This window comes from Pelophylax lessonae, assembly GCF_965119305.1.
Source record: "Pelophylax lessonae genome assembly, chromosome: 2".
In the NCBI taxonomy this organism is placed as follows: domain Eukaryota; kingdom Metazoa; phylum Chordata; class Amphibia; order Anura; family Ranidae; genus Pelophylax; species Pelophylax lessonae.
In genome coordinates this window covers 82,952,942-82,975,000 of record NC_138769.1, presented here as the reverse complement: position 1 = coordinate 82,975,000, position 22,059 = coordinate 82,952,942, and the positions used below count along the sequence as shown (strand labels likewise).

Here is a 22,059-nt window from a genome sequence, read left to right as displayed (position 1 = left end):
GCATTTTGTCTTCTTGAGTTTAGATATATCTTCAAGGAAAATTGGTTTGACCACTCAGTTAAAGTTTATACTCAAAGTATTTATTATTGTTATCATTTAGTATCCAGCCAAAATGTTTTTCTTTTTTTAATAGAGTAGGGAAAGGTAATAAACCTGCTCAGGTTTTATTGATATCTAAGTTCTTATTGATGAGATTTCCCCTTACTTCCCATCCCAATTTCATTGTTTTAACCATACAGGAATAAAGGGGATATTTTTAACAATGACAAATGTAGCAATAAAAAATCTGCTTCCCCATACTCTAAAAACATGTTTTCATTGGTATTAGTGTCCCCTCTGGAGATATCTCCATGCCTTCTTCCATGAAAATGTTTCAAAGCAATAAAAACTGACTGAGCCTTTCTTCCCTTTCTAATCCAGATCAGTCAGAGCTAGATGGGCATACAGTTGTATTTATGTTTTACTTGTTTTGTATTTTATATATGTGTACTGTAAATAACTGGTACACCATAGAGTAAACAGATGAGGTTACATTTGAAGAGGAAAGGATCACCACTACATCCAGCCAGCCCAGGTGAATCAACGATACCCTATGTCTAAGCCCTATTGGGCAGGGTGAAATGCATCAGGATGTGTAGTTTGGTGGGGACATGTAGGCTAAGGTTGCTCTTTATAGTTTATTCACCTAGGCTGGTCAAAATTAGTGGCAATCCTTTCCTCTTTACATTTACTAACCCCCTGGATTGGTATCAGAAAAAGCCTGCACCCCATGTTCTGGGACACAGGGATATGCTTTCCCCTCTACTTTAAGCGATGCCAAAATCAATCAAAAAAGTCAAAATTTGAGCAACATGATGTGTTACTTACATACTAAAAAAACATTTTTATACTTTTAATTTTAAATAACCAAACATATTTACTTTTTGGGATTTCCCTAAGTATGGTTATTTGCAATGGCCAACTTATATGCATAAATAATCCTTTTTAAAGAAAATTTTATGTATAGAGATACAATTGTATTGTCCTTATTCTCCAATAAATATATCATTATCTCCTGAGTATCTAGACAAAATGTGCTATACCAATAACATTATCTATCTCAAAGTGGAGGCATGCCCCAAACCTTTCATGTCACAATAAGTAAGCCTGTTGGTTTACTCAAAAACTACCCAAAACTTTAAGGAAATTATTTTCATTGGACCTTTGGGCACCGCCTGATGACTGCAAGAAAAAACAGTTAAACAAACATTATCACATCTGATATTGGTTTACATGACTTTTGTATGACTTTATGTTTGTTTAAAGAGACACTGTTCCTCACCCATTCCTTTATCACCGCTGTTGTCAAATTATCTGTATCTGAACTGCATCAAAGGAGAAGGTAATATGCTCCATCATACCCAGTAGCACCAGATATTTTGCACCAGATGTGATGACAGAAGGAGAAGGGGAAGGGGAAATCAATGGAGAGTGTAGTGAGTGAGCTGTACACAAGCAATATTCCTTTTCCCTAAATGAAAAACACTGTATCTTTTAGGTGAACCTCCAATTTAGTTGGGGAAAAATGTATACTTTGCAAGGACTTTAACATGTTTCTCGTGCCTCTGAGGTAGAAACTCACACATCCATTCCATTACCTTTCTTCTTCCACGTTGCACAATAAAGTGCGTCTATACCAGTGATGGCTAACCTTGGCACCCCAGATGCTTTGGAACCATGTTTCCCATGATGCTCACTTACACTGCAGCGTACATAAACATCATGGGAAATGTAGTTCCAAAACATCTGGGGTGCCAAGGTCCATCACTGGCCTATACAGTCACATGATCAGCACCAGTGCTTTATTGAAAAAAGCAATGTCCCAATCACATAAGCAAGAGATAACAGATCTGCCCCAGTAGCTATAACTTCAAATAAGCCTCGGATTCATATTTGTGTTTAAAAATTGGAATATTGGAATGGAAAGGTAATTATAATACTGAATAACAAAATGGCAATGGCAATTGTAGCAATGGCATATACCATTTTTTACAAAAGTAGATTGACCCCTTACTTGTTATCTGAAATAGCTCATCTAAATATGATACCAGCTGCCTTCAACCTTATACATATTGTACAGACTATTACCAATTATTTAAATATTATATACCACAATACAATAAAATGTAGATACAAAAAACCTGTTTTAATAAACAGGGAAAACTGCCCACTTTTCATTTCCATGTGATATTTAGATAAATGGCCTTTTTTATGAGTTTTGACATGAAACGTAAAGATTTCTGCTGACTTCTTTGAATTCAGTTTGATAAGACAATAGCCTTAGCTTTCATATTTTATTCCCTTCAATATTTTGTAAAATAGTCCTGACATGTAGCTTTTACAATTTTTTTTACTAAGTTTAGATAGAATAAAATGGTTATACAATATGGTTTATTAAAAAGGATATTAAAAAGGATATTTCTTACCTCAGTCTTTGATCACTAAAATTGCCCAATTAGATGCAGTGGAATAAAAAAAAAAAGGAGTTTCCCCCAAATTTAATGGAATGCTTGATATAAACAAAGAACAAGGTAAGAGATTACTCTTTTAATAATTTTTATGCATCGTTTGGGAATATTTGTACATGATAATCCAATAACAATATTAGTGCTAGTTTACATTAGCGATAGCCCTTTGAAGATCAATCCATGAAGAATAGCTTTTCAGAGGGTGTGTGATAGGTGGGGAGGAGGTTTTATGTTGCCTGTACCTGCACAACCATGTGCAGCTCCATTTATTTGATAGGGGATTAATTCTTGCTGTGGCTGCAAGGCATCTGCACACCTCCATCTACTGCATTTGCAGCTAAAATAAGGAGCTGCTGGGGGGAGGGGGCAGCAGTAAAACATGGCTCAACTGTGTGTCTTACTGATCCCCAACTGCAAGTGTACATTAACCTCTACTGTTCTGGATAGACAGTGCTGCCTTTAATTACTGATTAAGTTCTTGGATTCTCATTTAAGAATTTTTCATGTTGTAGAAAAATGCAAACTGCCCCAATTAGAGTAAAACCTAATCATGGTGGTTGTGCCAGGTGAGCTGGGTTGAGAATGCAGGTGCTGGGGTGTAGGTTAGACATTCAAAATGCTTTTTCTTTTGGGGTGGCAATACCTTAAATTTGTTGGGGTACTTTAATGCACGTGTTAACATGTTATGTCTTGTGTTAATGTAAACTGCATGAAGGCAGACCAATGAAATCGATGGGCCTCTAAGCAAACCAATTAATAAACAAGCCACATTTTTACTGTAGTGCACTGCAATGCAAATGAATGTATTACCTTAGTATAGTAAGGTGCTACTTAATTAATGGCCCCATAATGCATGTTATGTGTGTTGCCATGTGATGAAGTAACACCAACAAAAACACACATGCTTTGCCTCAATACACAGTCAATCTGCCCTGAAAGATACATTTTTCTAGTCAAATCAAATAGAATGTTTAGAACTAAAAATATTGTTTAGAATAGTAAGATAAATATGAAATAGTGCATATGGATATAATGTATTCTTACAACTAGCCACCAGATAAAGGCTCCTTTACATTTGATTTTCAGTTTCTGAAAGTTTAGGTCCTGTTGTAAAAAGCCAGTTGTATAAAGATCTCTATAACCTAAAGTAAATGTATGCAACTGAATGGGTGAGAACAGTGTTTCCCTCTCTGTATGGTTCAGTCAAAGATTTCAGTCAGAAACAAAGGAGTTGGCTGGTCACTTTGCAATGGAATTTTCATTTTGCAAAGGCATTTTCACTTGGCAAAGTGATGGAATTGAAGCTCTGCTGACTTCCATCATCCAATCAAATGCAAGTTCCTTGCATGTGATTGGGTATACTTTAAAATGAATTTTCACTATATTCACTAAGCTATGGGAAATCTCCTTTGAGAAATGAAAAATTCCCTCGAAAAGTGAACCACTGCTGATATTTTGTTTAGTTGGAGAATAAATTGAACCTAAAGCATTATAGTTCTTTTTTAAGGTATACTGTATATTTATATGTAGAGGCTATGTTCAGAGAATGTTAGATGCACTTCTGATATTTTTCATTTAACCGGTACTTTGATTTTTTTTTATAACGTCAACATTGATATCAGCTTTTTTAGCACAAACGCTTACATTTTGAATCAACTTCCTTAAAAAAAAAAAAAACTGCCGACTAATTTACATACCTCTGTTCCAATGTTTCTAACACTACTTGTTTTCTGAAGCATTATTGGAGCACAATTTATTAAGGTATTAAAGTGGTTGTTAAGCCACTTATATAAAATCATCGATTCCCCTCTGTAATATACCAATAGGTGTCCATGTGTCTGTGTTATAGAAAATAAACTGATCTGTACCTAAATCAGAGTGGCTCCCGGCACTCAGCTGACCACCTCGGCTATCTCCTATGCCTGGCTGACATCCCCAGTGGAAGCGGCCGAGCCATTCTGCTGACTTCAGCCAGGGAGGAGGGGAAGAAAGAAGTGACAGAGCTGAGTGGTCACATGATTGCCGTGAGTGGCTCGGATTTAGGTACAGATTGCAAATGTTTTCTATAACAAAGGCACAGGGACAGTTATTGTTCTATTACAGAGGGGATTAGACCATTTTAAATAAATATGAGAGCAGCAGGAGGGAAGGGGGCAGGCACTGATGAGCAGACAGGCAGGGAGGGGAGGGAGGGAGGGAGGAGAAGAGCACAGAGGAGGACAGTGCAGGACTGTGGCTGATGGAGGCATGTCAATTGACCATGGTGTCAGGGCTCAGTAGCCATGATACACCATGGTCAGTTTCCAGGGGGGAGGGTAGAAACTGGCAGGATCAGCCAGGTTTTTTAGGTGTTACAAGGAGCCAAATGACACAACACAAGCAATGTGTTGTATAACATGCTTTAAGGGAACAGGATCAAATTTTTTTTTTTTTTTTTAGAGTAACAAATGCTTTAATTATTTTAATTACACTAATTTTCTCTCATTACATTTTGTGAAATGTTCAGTTCATAAAAATAAATATTGCATAGGTCTAGAATAGTTTCAAAAAACAATGCTCATTTTACTGTTTAGAGTCTTATTTTCTTATAAATTATTATTTTATCTCAATAAATGTTATTTTATAACCTCCTGAAACAATTCCATCTCTTGCCTTTCTTAACTGACACTTTATTGAAACTAAGTCAGTGGCAGGCTAAAGCTAGGGGTAGGTAAACAAAAAAAACAAGAACTCATGACATAATCTTTGTGACTTGAGTGTTACATATAAAATACATAAAATCAACCCTGTCAGGGTGTTAAAGAACTTTACCTCTACAATGGTCTGTATGTTGAAACTTCACTTACAGAAAGAGCTCCAGGCAGGAATGATTTTTTGCATGTGGGGTCGTGTTAGATAGCTAGTCTCTAGCTAGGTGCTCGCTTCATTCCTACCAACCCTACAGTGTCTTATAATGGTTTGAGAGTCAGTGGGAGGGGTCAAAACACCCAACGGGGGACATGCTAGCTAACAAAGGTTGAATCCAAGAGTTAGATAGCAGGAAGTAGTTCAGAGAAATTTTCAAGAGAGTAACGTGTCAGCACATCCCCTGCCATTGTGGTAAATATAAAGCCTCTTCTTTTACAGGGATCTACTCTTGTAAGGTAATAAACCTCGTAACAGGGTTATTTTAAGAAAATAATTAATAAAACGAGTACAAGAAATAATATACATGAATGCTAACTATTTTGTGGTAATCCATTTGAACCATAAATTCAGAATTAAATTCAAAAAATGAAGTTACACTTAATAATGAAAGTTTAGCCTACCTTATAATGTTGTGTGTAATAAGGTGCGCAAAAAACAAAATAAAATTACGGTGGCTGCAACTAAGGCTCCAAACCATATTGGAGTGAATGTGAATGGAAAAAAATAAATTAGTGCGCTCAGTAATATAGGTATAAAGGCGTAAACATCAAAACGTATAAACAAATATGAATAATGTGTAACAACGCAGTGTGAAAAATTATGTATGCATGAAAATCAAACATAAAGTGAACCAAGTCCATAAAAAAGTTCAAAAGGATTGTGATGAGTGAATCCTCACTAGTGCATTCAAATTTGAAAGAATGTTTCTTAGTGTAGGTTTGCATGTTACAACTTGGCACCACGTGCAAGCTGATAATGTGATGGCTCCTTACCAACTCCTCTATATCATGAAGCCAAAAACCAATAATGAACAAGGGTACGTGAACTAAGGTGTCTTCCCACCACGTGGAACAATAGAGATTAGCCTCTTACCAAATGGTTGTGGTCATAAGCGGAATAATAGGTGTTCACAAATGAACCGCAAACTCTGGGACACTTATGGCATAGATGTTTCCATCTCCTTAGTTGTAGCTGTGGCCTACAAAACGTGGGAAGGGCAATACGTACTCTGAGCATTCGTGTTGGGGAACATCTAACCAGCATTAAAAAAGGTTTAGTTGGGCATAATTTATGACAACATTTTGCCAAACACCATCATAGAAGTTCTGCCAATTTGGAGGTCATTGCCATAGAAAGATATGTCCTGCAATGGAGAGGTAGTACCCTCAAAATGACTATTTCCAAGCGAGAAACATGACCTCAAAAGTTATCGGCCGCTAGGACTGAATATAGAATGGGACATTAAAGCCCATATTAATATTTGCAAAATGTTTGCCAATTTCACATTTATACCATCATCTACCTTCTCCAGACTTTTATTTTCTCCACTTTTTAATTTTTTATTTATTTTTTAATTTTTTTAATTTTGCAATTGATTTAAACAATTTTAATTTTTAATTTATATATTTTTTATTCAATCCAAATTTTTTGTGATTTTCCTTATAAAATTTGTAAATGGATCTATATGTAAAAGTTTTATGTGGATGGGACATATATATTCATGGTTGTCCTATTATGGTTTCATATGTGTATTCTAGATTTTTCTGGCTTCACAGAAGAACCAGATAGATTTTCAATCCATTTATAGATATGCTCCTTACATAATTTTTTTAAACTTTTTACACCATGGACATTTTTTTAAATGGACTCTGGAGTACTATTATCTTTTGAATATTTAAAGAGTTTAATACTCTTGGAGCCCCCTGATGTCCCTATGTACGCTGTTTCAGGGCAAAGATCACGCTGTAGTTTTTATTATTTTATTCATTGATTGGTTATCCTTGTTTCATTTGAATTTGTAAGATGAAAATTTGCTAACAGGAAGTTACCTGTTTGTTTACTTCCATGGTTCGGTTGTGGAGCGCCGGAAGAGTCTCATCTGAATGTCATAAAAAGCGGGTGGTGACGACACGCGCTATCCTCCAATCCCAGTTGACACTTTCTAAGGGGAAATGCGTCGGGCTGAGAAGCCGCGCCATCACTTCTCACAGTCTGTGCTGCAGAGCGACTGAGATCATCTGTATCTGGAAGCTACACATTCGTTTTTGCCTTCTGTCATGTAAGTGCCCCATTTAATGTGATAAATGTGTTCTCGGGGATAATACACTATTGACTTCTCCTTCTTTTTCCCGCATGGGGATTGCTATATATGTGCCTATTTGGGAGACATATTCGGTGAGATTCAGCACCCATTAGAGTGAGGGGACATAGCTGGAGCGATTGGAGCGTGGAGACTGAAACATCTATGCCAAAAGTGTCCCAGAGTTTGCGGTTCATTTGTGATTAGAGGTAAGAGGCTAATCTCTATTGTTCCACGTTGTGATGTGTTTGGTTTGTGGAAAGACACCTTAGTTCATGTACCCCTGTTCATGATTGGTTTTTGGCTGCATGATATAGAGGAGATGGTAAGGAGCCATCACATTATCAGCGTGCACGTGGTGCCATTTGGGAAGTTGTAACCTGCGAACCTACACTAAGAAACATCCTTTAAAATTTAAGTGGTAAACTCTGCGCTTATGGAATATTGGATATAAATGGATGTGAAATGGATGGACCCTAGGCTGCAGCCTCCCTAAATAATAGTCAGAAGACTATGTAAAAGTGCAAAAGGGGGGTAGGGAAATGGCGCTGCCTAGTGGCCAGGAATATGTGTAGAATCTGGTGTGTCAAATATATGGCAATAAAAGGTAAATAAATATAAGAATATGATGACAAGGTAAGGGGAAAACGATAATAAGAATGTGTAAAATCTGTAAAATTAAAACAAGTATCAGTGAATCAAGGTGCCATGTGCATAAATGGCCTTATAAGGTGACATGTGCATATAAGACCATAAATATCAATCCAAAAGGTATAAATAAATCAATATTAAAACAGATATATAAATAGGTGCCAAAAGTGACATGTGCACAAGTGACCACAAGTGAGGTGAGTGAGGACGTATCATTATGAAATGCGTACAGCGTGTCGCATCACTTCCGGTTCCTGCATCGAGGCGTGGAACACTTTGCACTCCACGCGCTGATTTCCCCGCTTGTTTACTACTACGATATTGTGAGTACCTTTGATCCTATTTTGTGCAATAAAACCCTATTCGACACTATTACGCTATGTGCCTTTCCTCCATTTTTTGAATACCTGTTCCACTGACACATCACGGATATTTGGAGTGTACATTCCATACCTCCTGGACCCCATTAGAACCCAACCCCAAGGAACCCTCCAACCCGGGATCTACCAGGGACCCTCATAGATGTCCATCCAGTACCTGTAGAGGATACCAGGATCCACCTACCGGAATGCTACACATACCCGCTCGATACCCCTGTGTGGGGTGGGCATTTCTGGTGAGTGTGCCATTTACTAGAGGGGTCACGGAGCACCTCACTGTCCACCACGGGGTCACTTATTGTGTATAATCTACACAAAGACCGTCACCTGCCCAATAATTAATTATACTTTGGACGTTCTTAGTCACTTTATCACCAGCTAATATTTATCAATCATCGCTTCTATATCCAATATTGGACTTATCCTTTGGATACACTATCACTTTTTTATTATTTATTTACCTATCACTAGTTCATGTTGGTGCACACCTACCTTGGTTATTTAATGCACATGTCACTTTGAATTTTTGATATTTATATTGCATTTTAGTATACTTTGGACCTCACCTCACTTGTGGTCACTTGTGCACATGTCACTTTTGGCACCTATTTATATATCTGTTTTAATATTGATTTATTTATACCTTTTGGATTGATATTTATGGTCTTATATGCACATGGCACCTTGATTCACTGATACTTGTTTTAATTTTACAGATTTTACACATTCTTATTATCGTTTTCCCCTTACCTTGTCATCATATTCTTATATTTATTTACCTTTTATTGCCTTTTATTGACTCACCAGATTCTACACATATTCCTGGCCACTGGGTAGCGCCATTTCCCTACCCCCCTTTTATTCTTTAAAATTTGAATGCACTAGTGAGGATTCACTGGTCACAATCCTTTTGGACTTTTTTATGGACTTGGTTCACTTTATGTTTGATTTTCATGCATACATAATTTTTAACACTGTGTTGTTACACATTATTCATATTAGCCTACCTTATGCCTTTGTGAATTGAACCTCATGCATCCTAGTTATTACACCTTTTAAATTCTTGATTTACTAAAGGAATACTGTTTATGATTATATATGATTAAGGTAGGATTTGCATCAAACACCCAATGAGATAAATAAATGTTTTTATGTTTTTCTTCATAAAATGACTAAATGTCTGAAGAAAACACAGATTTGCTGTGTTATCATACAAATTAAACCTTCTTATGTACAGCATGCATCTAATAAAGTTATTACATAAACAAATAACTAAAAACAAATAGCTGAAAATGTAAACCATTTGAAATGAAAATATAGACCATTTTGAACGAAAAATTATGCTACTTGTTTAATGGTAAATTTAACAAAGAATAATAATATTAATAATGATATAGTTACAAGGGATTTTAGCTCAGTGAGAAGTATTCTTTCTGCACTACATTTTACATCAAAGGCACTATATACATTAAGAATACATCAAATAAAATGCCCACTTAACCACTTCTGGATCGGAAGGATTTGCCCCCTAAATGACCAGGCCATTTTTTTGCGATTCGTCACTGCGTTATTTTAATAGACAATTTTGCGGCCATGCAACACTGTACCTAAACAAAATGTATGTCCTTTTTTCCCACAAATATAGCTTTCTTTTGGTGGTATTTGATCACCTGTGCAATTTTTATTTTTTGCACTATAAACAAAAATAGAGCAAAATTCCGAAAAAAAATAAAAACAATATTTTTCACTTTCTTTTTTAGAAAATTGAAAATCAAATTTTTTCATCCTTTTAGGCCAATTTGTATTCTGCTACATATTTTTGGTAAAAAAAAATCCCAATAAGTGTATTTTGATTGGTTTGTGCAAAAGTCATTGCGTCTACAAACTAGGGGAAAGATTTATGTCATTTTTTTTTTTTACTAGTAATGGCGGCGATCTGCAATTTTTAGGAAGACTGCGACATTGCGGCAGATAGATCGGACCCTCCAACTGACATTTTTGACACTTTTGGGGGGACCAGTGACATTACTACAGTAATCAGTGCTAAAAATATGCACTGTTACTGTAATAATGACGCTGGCAGGGAATCCAGGGGTGATCAAAGGGATTAGTGAGCCTAGGGGAGTGTTTTGTAACTGTATAGGGGAGGTATTGTGAAATGAACACAGAGACCTGTGATCCTAAATAGGAGGATCATAGGTGCTCTGTAAAGATTTCAGAGAGAACAACGGTCAGCTGTTTTTACAATAGCACACCGTTGTTCTCTCTCAGCAGAGATCGATCGCAGGTTCCTGGCGGCAATCAGTGCCACTGGTCCCTTGGATCAGCATCCCTGCTACCTAGTGGGGGCAGGCGCGCACCTCCGGCGGCATGCGCTTTCCCCCAGGAGCGCTCCCAGCCTGCTGAAGTATATCTGCGGCGGGCTGTCGGCAAGTGGTTAAAGTATATCCAAAGCCAATGTCCTTAAAATAAATTCTGAATGGAATAGAATATAATTCTGTTTTTTTGCCTTTTTTTTGCAATCTGTGTCCCATTGGACAAAACAGGAACTGAAAAGACATCACTCTAAAGTGATCACCTCTTATAGCTGTTAATTAAATAAGTGATCCCATTGGAAGATTTCCCATTTTGTTGACAACTCAAGATTTTGGATGTTCTCTCTCTTTGAGTCACAATGGTCACCAAATGATTAGAGAGAGTGAATCTCCCAAGCAGATACATAGATGGCTAAAAATCCTGGCAGGAGTACTCTTGACCGTACTATCCAAAATGGAAAAAATGTTGTCTTTAGGTGCACTTCAAATTTGCATAAGATCTCTCTGTATAGCAAAATAAAAGTGATCTTCTTACCCCAGAACTCCCTTTTATATGTTTAGATATAGAGGCGTTTTCTGAACACTTTTACAAAAAGAAAGAAAGAAAAAAAAAAAGATAGCCTTGTAGTTTCACACAGAAAATGACTGCAAAGGGCAAAGCTAAAAAAAAGAAATCTATCATTATGACACTATGTTTGCTGCCTCTGCTGGCTCATTTTTAGAGCCTATCTTCATATACCCTTTTTAAATTTGGTTAGAATAATACGTGTCTCTATCTGGTATTAAAAATAGTGTGCTGAATTAACTTACATATTCTCTTTTTGGTGTGTCCAAATAGTACTAGGGAACTGTATTTCCACCCCCCTGGCTCCCCACCACAACTGAGAGACTGCTATGAGTGTCATCAGCACCTGTATTGTGTTTCCACCCCCCCTCAGTGTTTTTTGCGAGTGACAAAGGTGCTTGTGTTCCTCATAGTAGCCTAATTCACTATAGCTCATGTAATGGTATCTAGAGGTTTTGGAAGTGATTTCACAAAAGCACACAATTCATTAATAACAGGCAGAGGTACAAAGAAACACACACGTACACACAAAGGTATAAAAATATAGGAACCTGGAGTTGGGATTTACATGTACAAAATCCAGGGATCTAATCATCTTTCTTGCTTACTACTTATTGAGTCACTGACCAAAAACAGGCACGTATTCATATATTTCAATAAATAGTATATTTCTCTTGCATAACAGGAGTGGCAGACCAATAGAAGAACACTGTCTAAAATCAGACAATCATCAAGCTCCTGGAATCCAGTCCAATAGTACATGCAATGTATAAAAGAAGGTATGGTATAATACAAAAGTTGGCAAGCCTATGAACTTCATCAAGGAATTACCTTTTTTCTTATGCACAGTTGTTTTGAGAACAATGTATATATATATATATATATATATATATATATATATATATATATATATATATATATATATATACACACATACATAGAGAAAATTAAAGGAACGCTTTTAATCAGAGTATAGCATCAAGTCAATTAAACTCCTGGGATATTGATCTGGTCAGTTAAGTAATAGAAGGGGTTGTTAATCAGTTTTTGCTGCTTTGGTGTTGGGTGAAAATAACAACAGGTGCACTAGATGGGCAACAATGAGACAACCTCCAAAATAGAAATGGTTTTGCTGGTAACAGCCACTGACATTTTCTTCCCTACTCATCTTTTGTAAATAGTTTTTCACTAGTTTTGCATTTGGCTAGGGTCAGTGTCATTACTGGTAGCATGAGGCGATATCTGGACCCTATAGAGGTTGCACAGGCAGTTCAACTCCTCCAGGAAGGCACATCAATATGTGCCATTGCAAGAAGGTTTGCTGTGTCTCCCAGCACAGTTTCAAGAACATGGAGGAGATTCCAGGAGGCAGGCAGTTACGCTAGGAGAGCTGGGCAGGTCCATAGAAGGTCCTTATCCCATTAGCAGGACTGGTATCTGCTCCTTTGTACATGGAAGAACAGGGTGAGCACTGCCAGAGCCCTACAAAATGACCTCCCACTGGTGTGAATATCTCTGACCAAACAATCAGAAACAGACTTCATGAGGGTGGCCTGAGGGCCGACATCCTCTAGTGGGCTCTGTGCTCACGGTTTGGCATTGCAAAGCTCGATTGCCATATGCCATTGAACACCAGAATAGGCAGGTCTGCCACTGGTGCCCTGTGCTTTTCACAGATGAGAGTAGGTTCACCCTGAGCACATGTGACAGATGTGAAAGGGTCTGGAAAAGCCATGGGGAATGTTATGCTGCCTGTAACATCCTTCAGTCAGACCGGTTTGGTGGTGGGTCAGTGATGGCATGGGGAAACATATCCATGGAGGGACACACAGACCTCTACAGGCTAGGCAATAGCACCCTGACTGCCATTAGGTATCAGGATTAAATCCTTGGACCCACTGTCAGACCCTAAGCTGGTGCTGGGGGTCCTGGGTTCCTCCTGGTGTACGAGAATTCCCGGCCTCATGTGGCGATAGTATGCAGCCAGTTCCTGGAGGATGAAGGAATTGATACCATTGAACGGCCCCCACCTTCACCTGACCTAAGTTCAATAGAATATCTCTGGGACCTTATGTTTTAGTCCATCTGATGCCCCCAGGTTGCACTTCAGCCTGTTCAGTAGTTCAGTGATGCCCTGGTCCAGATTTGGGAGGAAATACCCCAGGACACCACCTGTCGTCTCATTAAGAGCATGCCCCAACTTTTTCATGCATGCATACAAGCATGTTGGGGGCCATACAAACTACTGAGTACCATTTTGAGTTGCTGCAATGAAATGTATGCAAAATGGACTAGTCTGCTGCATAATTTTTTCACTTTGATTTTCGGGGGGGGGGGGGGCTTTGAATTTAACCCCCTATAGGTTGCTAACTTTTATTTCCATCAAACAATGTGGCATCGTTCCTAACATATTACCCAGTCCATATCAGTATAGATATCCAGCATGATATTTTTCCCTATTGAGATCTGATATGTTTTCAAAGCGTTCCTTTAATTTTTTTGATCAGTGTATATATCAGTCATAATGTCAACAGCACCTCTTTACTGCATACACAAATAAACATAAAAGCATACCATAGTACTAATCAAGCCCTCTAACACCTAACCTACTATGTCATGTATGGGACCCTGCTATATTATATACAATATAAATGTAGAAAAAAAATATCTTCATATGACCATAAGGAAGAAGAAAACCTATATTATAGTTTACTAGCTAAATTATATACTGGTCAGTGTGGGAGTGTGAGCTAGCTAGTGATCCATTATACAGTAGGACAGGTCTTATAACTATAATATTAATTTTGGCTTAAGCGATTCTCTATTCCAATACATGTTAACAGTGAACTTTAGTCATGTTAAAAAAAGTTTTCTTTCTTATAGTTATATGGAAATATTTGTACATATATGTTGTATATGGTATAACAAGGTCCCACACATGCCATGGTGGGTTATATTTTAGAGGGGTTCATTAGTACCATGGTATGCTTTTATCTTTATTGTATTTTATTTGTACATATAATAAAGATGTCTATATGATATTAACTATATAAAAATAGTTTGGTTTGTATGTTGGATTCTCCATGGTAGTCTATTAAGAGGTAGTTTGACATCCTTTGATTTTGGTTTACAGGGACTCTAGAGCATTAAATATATTTAAAAAAATGTATGTATATATATATATATATATATATATATATATATATCCTCCAGAGAGCTTTAATTCAGTTTTAATTCTGAGAGATGATTATGTGGTGAAAGTGCTGACCCAAAGTATTGCAAATTTGACTACCACTAACTGTTGAGATGGCTGGCCCATAGCACATTTGGGAATATACATGTACAGTATGTTATAACATATTATGTTTGTCATTATACTTTCTGCACTTGCTGAAACTATACACAGAAAACTGCTGGTAACTGAGAAGATTTGCAATAAAAAAAGTCTCTTAAATTCACAATTAAAAAAAAAAACAAATATGTCAAACAATAGTAATTCTTCCACAAAACATTGTTCCAAAAAAAAAAATGTAGGTGACAAAAAAAAAAACCATAGCCGGCATGTTCAGATCTACGTTCTCAAACAGCATGCTTTGCTATACAACCATTATATTAGTAAATCCCGGCTATATTGAAACCCACATCCAGACACAAGGAAAACAACTACAGAGCTTTTGTTAGAGCTTCTGTAAATAGGAAATCTTCTCATTTTGATTTTTAATTGTGTCCCCCTAAAGAGCATTGATACCCAAAACCGAAAAAAAAAGTGTACTATGTTACACCTTACTAGTCCTTATATGTGGTGGATTAGTTTTCTTTGATCAGTATAAGAATATGTACTGTAAGTACAATAAATACCTGTTGATCCTACCAGAAAAGTAGTGACACATCCTTAAAACTAGACTGAAAATACAAATTCACCCCGCCCCCATGTAATCATGGTGGGAGTGGAGGGGCTAGTATTATGAATAAGGAGATAAGCCCAGTTTGACAACAATGCCTCCCTCCTTAGATACAGTGTAGTGAGTGAGCATAGCCACCCAGGCAAAAGAAGCATGTTATTCACAGCATTACCAGGTGAAAAAGAATAAATAGAAGCCCGAGCAAAGGAAAACGAATGCAGCCGCAACATCTAAGGATGTCTTATGCAGCAATTTATACTATATAGCAACTCAGCTTCACTATCTCCCCACAGATAAGAACAACTATACACTAATAAAATAAATATACATTTCTACAGGTTTCCCTTCATTTAATGAACATGCTTTACTGGTCTTCAACCTACAAGATAACCTAGAAGAGAACTATGTGTGAAAAGTATGCATTATATATTAGTATAGCACATTTGCCAAACCACAGGACGCCTTCTTAACAAGGAAAAAAAGAAAATATTTTATAAATAGAACACTTTATTTTATAATAAATTAAAGGAATTTTTGCAATCATCTTTAACTTTATACATTTATACTGTTATCAGTCAGACAAACAAACTAAATTAATAAACAAAATCTTTAGGTACAGTAGATGTGAGTTGTTTCAGGTATGGACACTTTTACTGACAATCGAAAGCTAAGATTAGCCAATAATTGTCTGCAGCAGAGCACTGACATTTGGGTTTGTGTCACCAATCTCCCATATTGTATGATAATAGGCTGTATCATGCTATGCTTTACTGTCAGTTTCTTTTGTTTGGATGATGTCATTCGATATTTTGATTTCAATTGTTTCGGCACTCAAAGCTTCTTTCCCATTTTCTTCCTTTAGTAGTAATTTCCTGAAAATAAATATGTAAAAGGTCAGTGAAAAGTCATGACAAGTTGCATAGACTGGAACTGATATAAAGCACACATTAAAGAAAAGGGAGATTAGTTTGCAGAAGCTGCAAAGTTCATAACAATTTAGTTAAAGCTGATCTCCAAGTTTCTTTTACATTTAAATAGTTAATTTGGTCAAGCTGGTGAAAGTAAACTATTAACTATTTACTTTACCAATAGTTGCAGTGACTTGGAGCACTGTAAAAACGATGTAGCTTCAGCTAATTACAGTATATAACACTGTATTCCAGCCGTGGAACAAGACCTTCCCTTTCTGCTACTGGAACAAGAATGAGTCAACTGAGCACTGTTTAGTCACTCAGAGGAAACTTTGTATTCTATCAAGGAATACAAAGCTACGTCTGATTGGCTGAGATGGAGTCTGTGATGTCATCAGCCCACCTCCTGGCGTCTGCCAATCAGAGGAAGCTTTTTATAATTCATTGAATACAAAGCTTCCTTTGAATGGCTGAGCAGTGATCATCTCTATTTGATTTTGTTGGGAGCAGGATAGGAAGAGTTCATCCTCCTTCCAGAATACAGCACTTTATAGTCTATGTAGCTGAGGCTACTGTACATAAAATATATTCAGCGCTTTCATGCGCATCAACTGTTAGTGGAGTAAACAGTTTGTTTGAAGCAGCTTGGTCTAAATTTAACTATTTAAATTAAAAGAAACCTGGAGATCAGCTTCGAGCCTAACTCCAACAAAATTATTTTGTTTTGAATAGAGATAGGAAGGGTTCATTTCTGTAAGGTTTTTATTAACTGTGTCTTTTTGGGAAGATTTCATCTCACTTCTTTTTGCAGGCAGAAATAATGGTAAAATTCTCCAACAGGTACACAGACAAAAACAAGAACACATTTTTAGCAGAGTTGGGTAGGACTAGAACTTTTGACAGTGGGGTTGATTTACTAAAGGCAAATAGAGTGTGCAATTGCACTCTGCAAGAGCAAATGCGCTAAAGCTTAGCAAATGAGCAGAAGCGCTACTGATTCCATCATCCTATCATGTGCAAGCAAAAATTTTGTTTTTTAAATTTCCCTTGCATGTGATTAGGTATTCTTTGCAAAGTGAAGCTTTACCTCATTTACTAAGCTCTGGAGCAACTTCACTTTTCAAAGTGCACAGTCTATTTGCCTTTAGTAAATCAACCCCATTGTTTTATTAGCTCTTTATCCCTTTTTGTCCTGTTAACATGAACATTCCCATTTCTCATAGAGAAAACCTATTAAAGCAGACAGGGCAGCATGGCCAGAAGTGAGGCCAAATGTTCATAATAGGGTCAAAGATAGAAATACAGGAAACTCTTTTTTTTAAATTTCCTATTCAGTAAAGGAGGGTTATATCCCGTCTGTGTTTTTTTTTTTTTTTTTTTTGTTATCTGTGTTCTACTGGGGAGATTTCCCTTAACTTCTTGTCCCATAGCAAAAAAAGAAAGTAAGAGGAAATCCTTCCAAAGTGTGGGGAATCAATAGTTGTCACCAGGGTCAACAGAACTAATGTCCCCATAAAAAATATTTTCTTTTATCTGATTTGGTTATATTATGCAAAAATCAACTTTGTTTTTATGGGTTTTTTTCATTTTCACATCATCATTGATCTTTAAACTGAAAATTTAATAAGTCCATTAATATTTTCAGAGTGTCAATGTTTTCATCACTCTGATACATAGTGGATATTGAAAAAAGTGAAATCACCATGCTTCCTTTTTTTAGAATGTGACAGAAAAAAAAACGTGATTTTTTGCAACAGATATTTTTCTTGCAAATCTCATTGCGACCAAGGCATGGAAGGGGTAAGCTGTAAGAAGTTGATAGCTGCTCTCCCTTATACTCCACAGTGCAAGCACATACTGTAGCCCACACTTTACAGTCCATTAATGAAATGCTGGCTATAGCATGTGGACTGCAGTGCCCTATGGATTTCTCTCTGCTTAGTAGAGCAGACAGAGCTTCATGATTGGTTCCATTGTTTTAACAGGTCAGGATGATGATGATGATGAACCCCTTTCAGCTTTTTTTTTCCACAGAACTTTTATTTATTTTTATTGTGCACATTGTTGTGTTTTATAAATGTACTTTTTTTTTTTTCTTAAAGCACAGATATAAAGCACAGTACGACCATTAAGCAGCTTTGTAAATTAGCCCCAAAGGTTTTTCAGTGGGCGTAAATTAGTAAAAGGACAAATACTGGTCACACTACAAGATGCTTTGAAGCATCACTTAAGCAAAATGGGGTATCATTTTTGAAGTGAAGCTGAAGCAAAGCAAAGCAAACGCAAGATGTAAACAGGACTGTAAGTTAATCATTTTATTTAGTGATAGGGGCTAGGACTGGTGTTCAGAGAGCTTTAACAAAGCATGTCTGAAACCATGTTTTGAAGCATGTGTGAACGAGTCCTAACTTTATTTTATGTTTTGGCAACAGCAAGAAAGATCCGTATTTTACTTTAGGATCTCCTTAGGAACAGTTACAATCACAAAACTGGCAATTTATTCATAAAACAAGCTATACTTCAGATATCCTTCAAATACCCAAATAACGAGTCAAAATGAGTCATGTGACACTTGGATGAGGCTTCTATCACATAGGGCTGCATCTGACTTAGGTGTCTTACATGTGGGAAATGGTGGGTTTTTTATATTAATGTTTTTTGTTTTTGGTTAAGTTACTTTTAACTTTCCAAACATTGTTAAAAGCATTGATAAAAAAATATTTCCCTTTTATTGCCTATTTTGTTACTAAATCCTTTAGACATTTGTTGAATGGTGCTTTCCTCCTTGTTGATTTATCTGCAGATTGAGGAATACAGAAAAACTGCAACATTAGCATTTATTATGAAGTAAGTAACCAGGCATTTAGTCATTGTCTTCTCAAGGTATTGTACATTGTGAACCCCCTGTTGTACTTGCTTTCATATAAAAACCCAGATATAACACTGTCTTAACAATTTGAAAGTATGTAGGTAGAATGAGGTTTTGCCCTTGGTCTACTGCAGATTTTATTTTCTAACTTTTAACTTTCTAAGGGTTCAACTATCTTATAAATATTTTACACTCTTGACCTGCATCAAAGTGACATTACAGACTTCCTACAATTGATGCCGTTTTACTTGAATGACTTATATTATACTATATTCACAGATCCTTGATCCTAATCCTTGATCCTGTCACATCACATTACTATATCAAGTACTGTTTAAAGAAGAAAATGCTTTTAAAAAAAATCTAACTATTACACAAAAAAAGTGATCATTGACTACAGTATATAAAAAAGTATTCTACCTCTGAAATAGAGACAAACTGATAAAACATGGTTATTTTTCATATCAAAATGTATTGGCCCTTTCAACTTTCCTTCATAAGGGGAATTTGTTTGCATCTTGAAATTATATGATCATTTTTTTACAATATATAAAAGAGTAATAATGGTTATAATAAAAAGGCTAAACTACAAAATGGACAGCTAGTTTACTTGCCCTGGTCAAGAGAAAATCCATGCAGGATTCCTCATATGCCCTTGTACAAGTCTGTAGTAAAATAAGCCTGTTGTAGTTCCTCTGGTTGGCCTCTAGATGCCCCTAAAACTTGATATTCCACTTAGGGGCCACTTGAGTTAAGTGCCGGCCCTGTCCCTGCTAGGATAGGGAGACCCTGGTGGACTTATTAGGAAGTTGGAGAGCTGGCTGAGAAATGAGTTACCATAAGAGTGATTACTGGTTTTCCCTGTGGTAGCAATAGCACAGACTAACATGTAGCCTATATCATGTACCTTAGGGGGGGAAGATGGAGGAACCCTGAGAACCGATAGATATTGGAGCTATTTACATCCCTCGAGAAGGAATGCTGGACTTTGGGACACCCGTGATGTAGGTATGGACCTCTCAAATTGTCTCTGCTCTCTGGACTATGGTTTATTTTTCTTACCGAGTGATGTTACTCTATGTTTACATTTCTATAAAATGATTTAGAACTGTAAGCCTTATCTGGAAGTGTGACCTATCTCTTGCAAGCATTAACTTGGTGAACATGCAAAATATTCTTTTTATGTGAAATGCTTTTTCCTCCAACCAGTATGGGGACATCTCCTGCAAAAAAATGTTTGCATTGGGGTCTCAGTGGGTTCCATTGCCAATTAAGTCTAGACAGGTATGAGAGGATTCCAATAAGCCCTGACTAATCCAAGCTGGAGAATTTATTTGGGAGTCCAGCAGGAATGCAATAAAGAGTGGATGTGCTCCCCCCCCTACATAAAAGGGCTTGCCAACCAAATTCAAGTGAAAATACTGCATACTTCTAACCAAGTTACTGTTTGAAGGTAGGGGGAGATCTGCAAACTCCTTCTTTCCCTTTATATACTACTCGGCCAAAAAACAACAGTCAGTAGCTTGAAGTATATCTACCCAAACAAATAAAATAAATAAATAATGCATTATAGCTTTCCAGTCCTTAGAAGTGGCGGCTGCATTTGTTTTGTTTGGTTTTTTTTTTTTTTTTTTTTTTAGGCTAAGTGCAAATTCTGCAAGTACAGATAAATATATGTTAATCCTATCAGAAATGTAGTGTTCTTGTAACTTCCTGTGTCCTGTTCACTTTTATAGACTACAGAACACCTTCCCTCCATGTTATGGAAAAGGGAAGAGGGGAAGTGCTTGTTGTCCAAGTCAGGGGAGCAACTGCTAAACCACAGAAACAATATCATGAATAAACATTGTCACCCTAGGATAGAAAAGTGTGTTACTGACAAGATCGCCACTTTAAAACACTAATGCAACCACCACAAGCAAGGGGTATTTTTATTTCTTTATTTTTTTTATTGGGTTTCCATATAATTTAATTGCTTACAAGTAACCCTACTAAACAGTATAATAACGTGTTATTGTATAAACAGTATATAATGTGTTATTAATATTTTTTTTACAGTATGCTTTTCAAAATAATGGCCCGTACACACGATCTGAAAATCCGACAAAAAATACCACTTTAGATGTGATCGTACGATAATCTTATCCTTAGTAGAGAGCTTTGGAGAGCCGATCATATGCGACTAGCATGCAAAGCAAAACAGATGATCTTTCGTCCAATTTTTGGATTGTGTGTACGGGTCATTTGGAATTCTGCAATTGTTAAGCAGATACATTTTTAAATGAGGCTTCCCTGATATATTTTTGTGAAGTATATATATTTTATAAATGTGTCATATCCTAGATTTTGTCATTGCCTTCAGAGTATGAAGGATATATGATGGCAAGATCTTCAATGGACAGTTGCCTTTAAAAGCAGATTTAAGTCGTAGGCTAAAATGTAAAATTTGCAGCTTATCAGTATTTAGATATGCTGACTGCATTCATTTTTGTCAGGTATATTTTCCCAATATTTTTATTTAGAAATTATAGGTAAAAAAATACTGTACTGTTTCTATGGAGTAGCAACGTTGTCACACTAGAACAGGACTACACAACACCTCCCTTTCACTCGATAACATTAAAGAGTGTTCTAGTGTTCTGTTGTCCACAGAGGTGAATTGGGCAGGTCTGATAACATTGCTTGAGATTTGCACAGGAAGTTACAAGCTCACTAGATTAATGACAGGGTTATCTTTTTTTTCTGTTTTTGCTTATCCAACAATAAGGTATAACAAAATACAATATTTAACCAACCAAAAGGATGCAAGTAAATGGGATTAAATACACTTTAAGCCTATAAACTAATGAAATAAAAAAAAATACATTTAGCAATTCCACATCACAATAGATTGATTAATTTATTGGTAGGTTGACTGAGTGATCAATGTATAATTTGTTAATAATATTGATTCTGCTTTGATTTTAATATTG

The 22,059-nt window shown here is 36.5% G+C and overlaps 1 protein-coding gene across 3 annotated transcripts in view; it reads right to left on the bottom strand.

The window, feature by feature from the left end:
• Nucleotides 1-15,183: 15,183 nt before the first annotated feature.
• NCAM2 (neural cell adhesion molecule 2) overlaps nt 15,184-22,059 on the bottom strand; it is a 491,943-nt gene continuing 485,067 nt past the window's right edge. For 2 of the 3 annotated variants that reach the window (XM_082247051.1, XM_082247053.1), the window contains one exon: nt 15,185-16,179. In XM_082247051.1, the coding sequence (XP_082103177.1) occupies nt 16,068-16,179 (112 nt within the window). In that variant the 3' untranslated portion in view covers nt 15,185-16,067. Of the gene's footprint in view, nt 16,180-22,059 lie in introns of all 3 variants that reach the window. The other variant, XM_082247052.1, reaches the window with a different exon arrangement.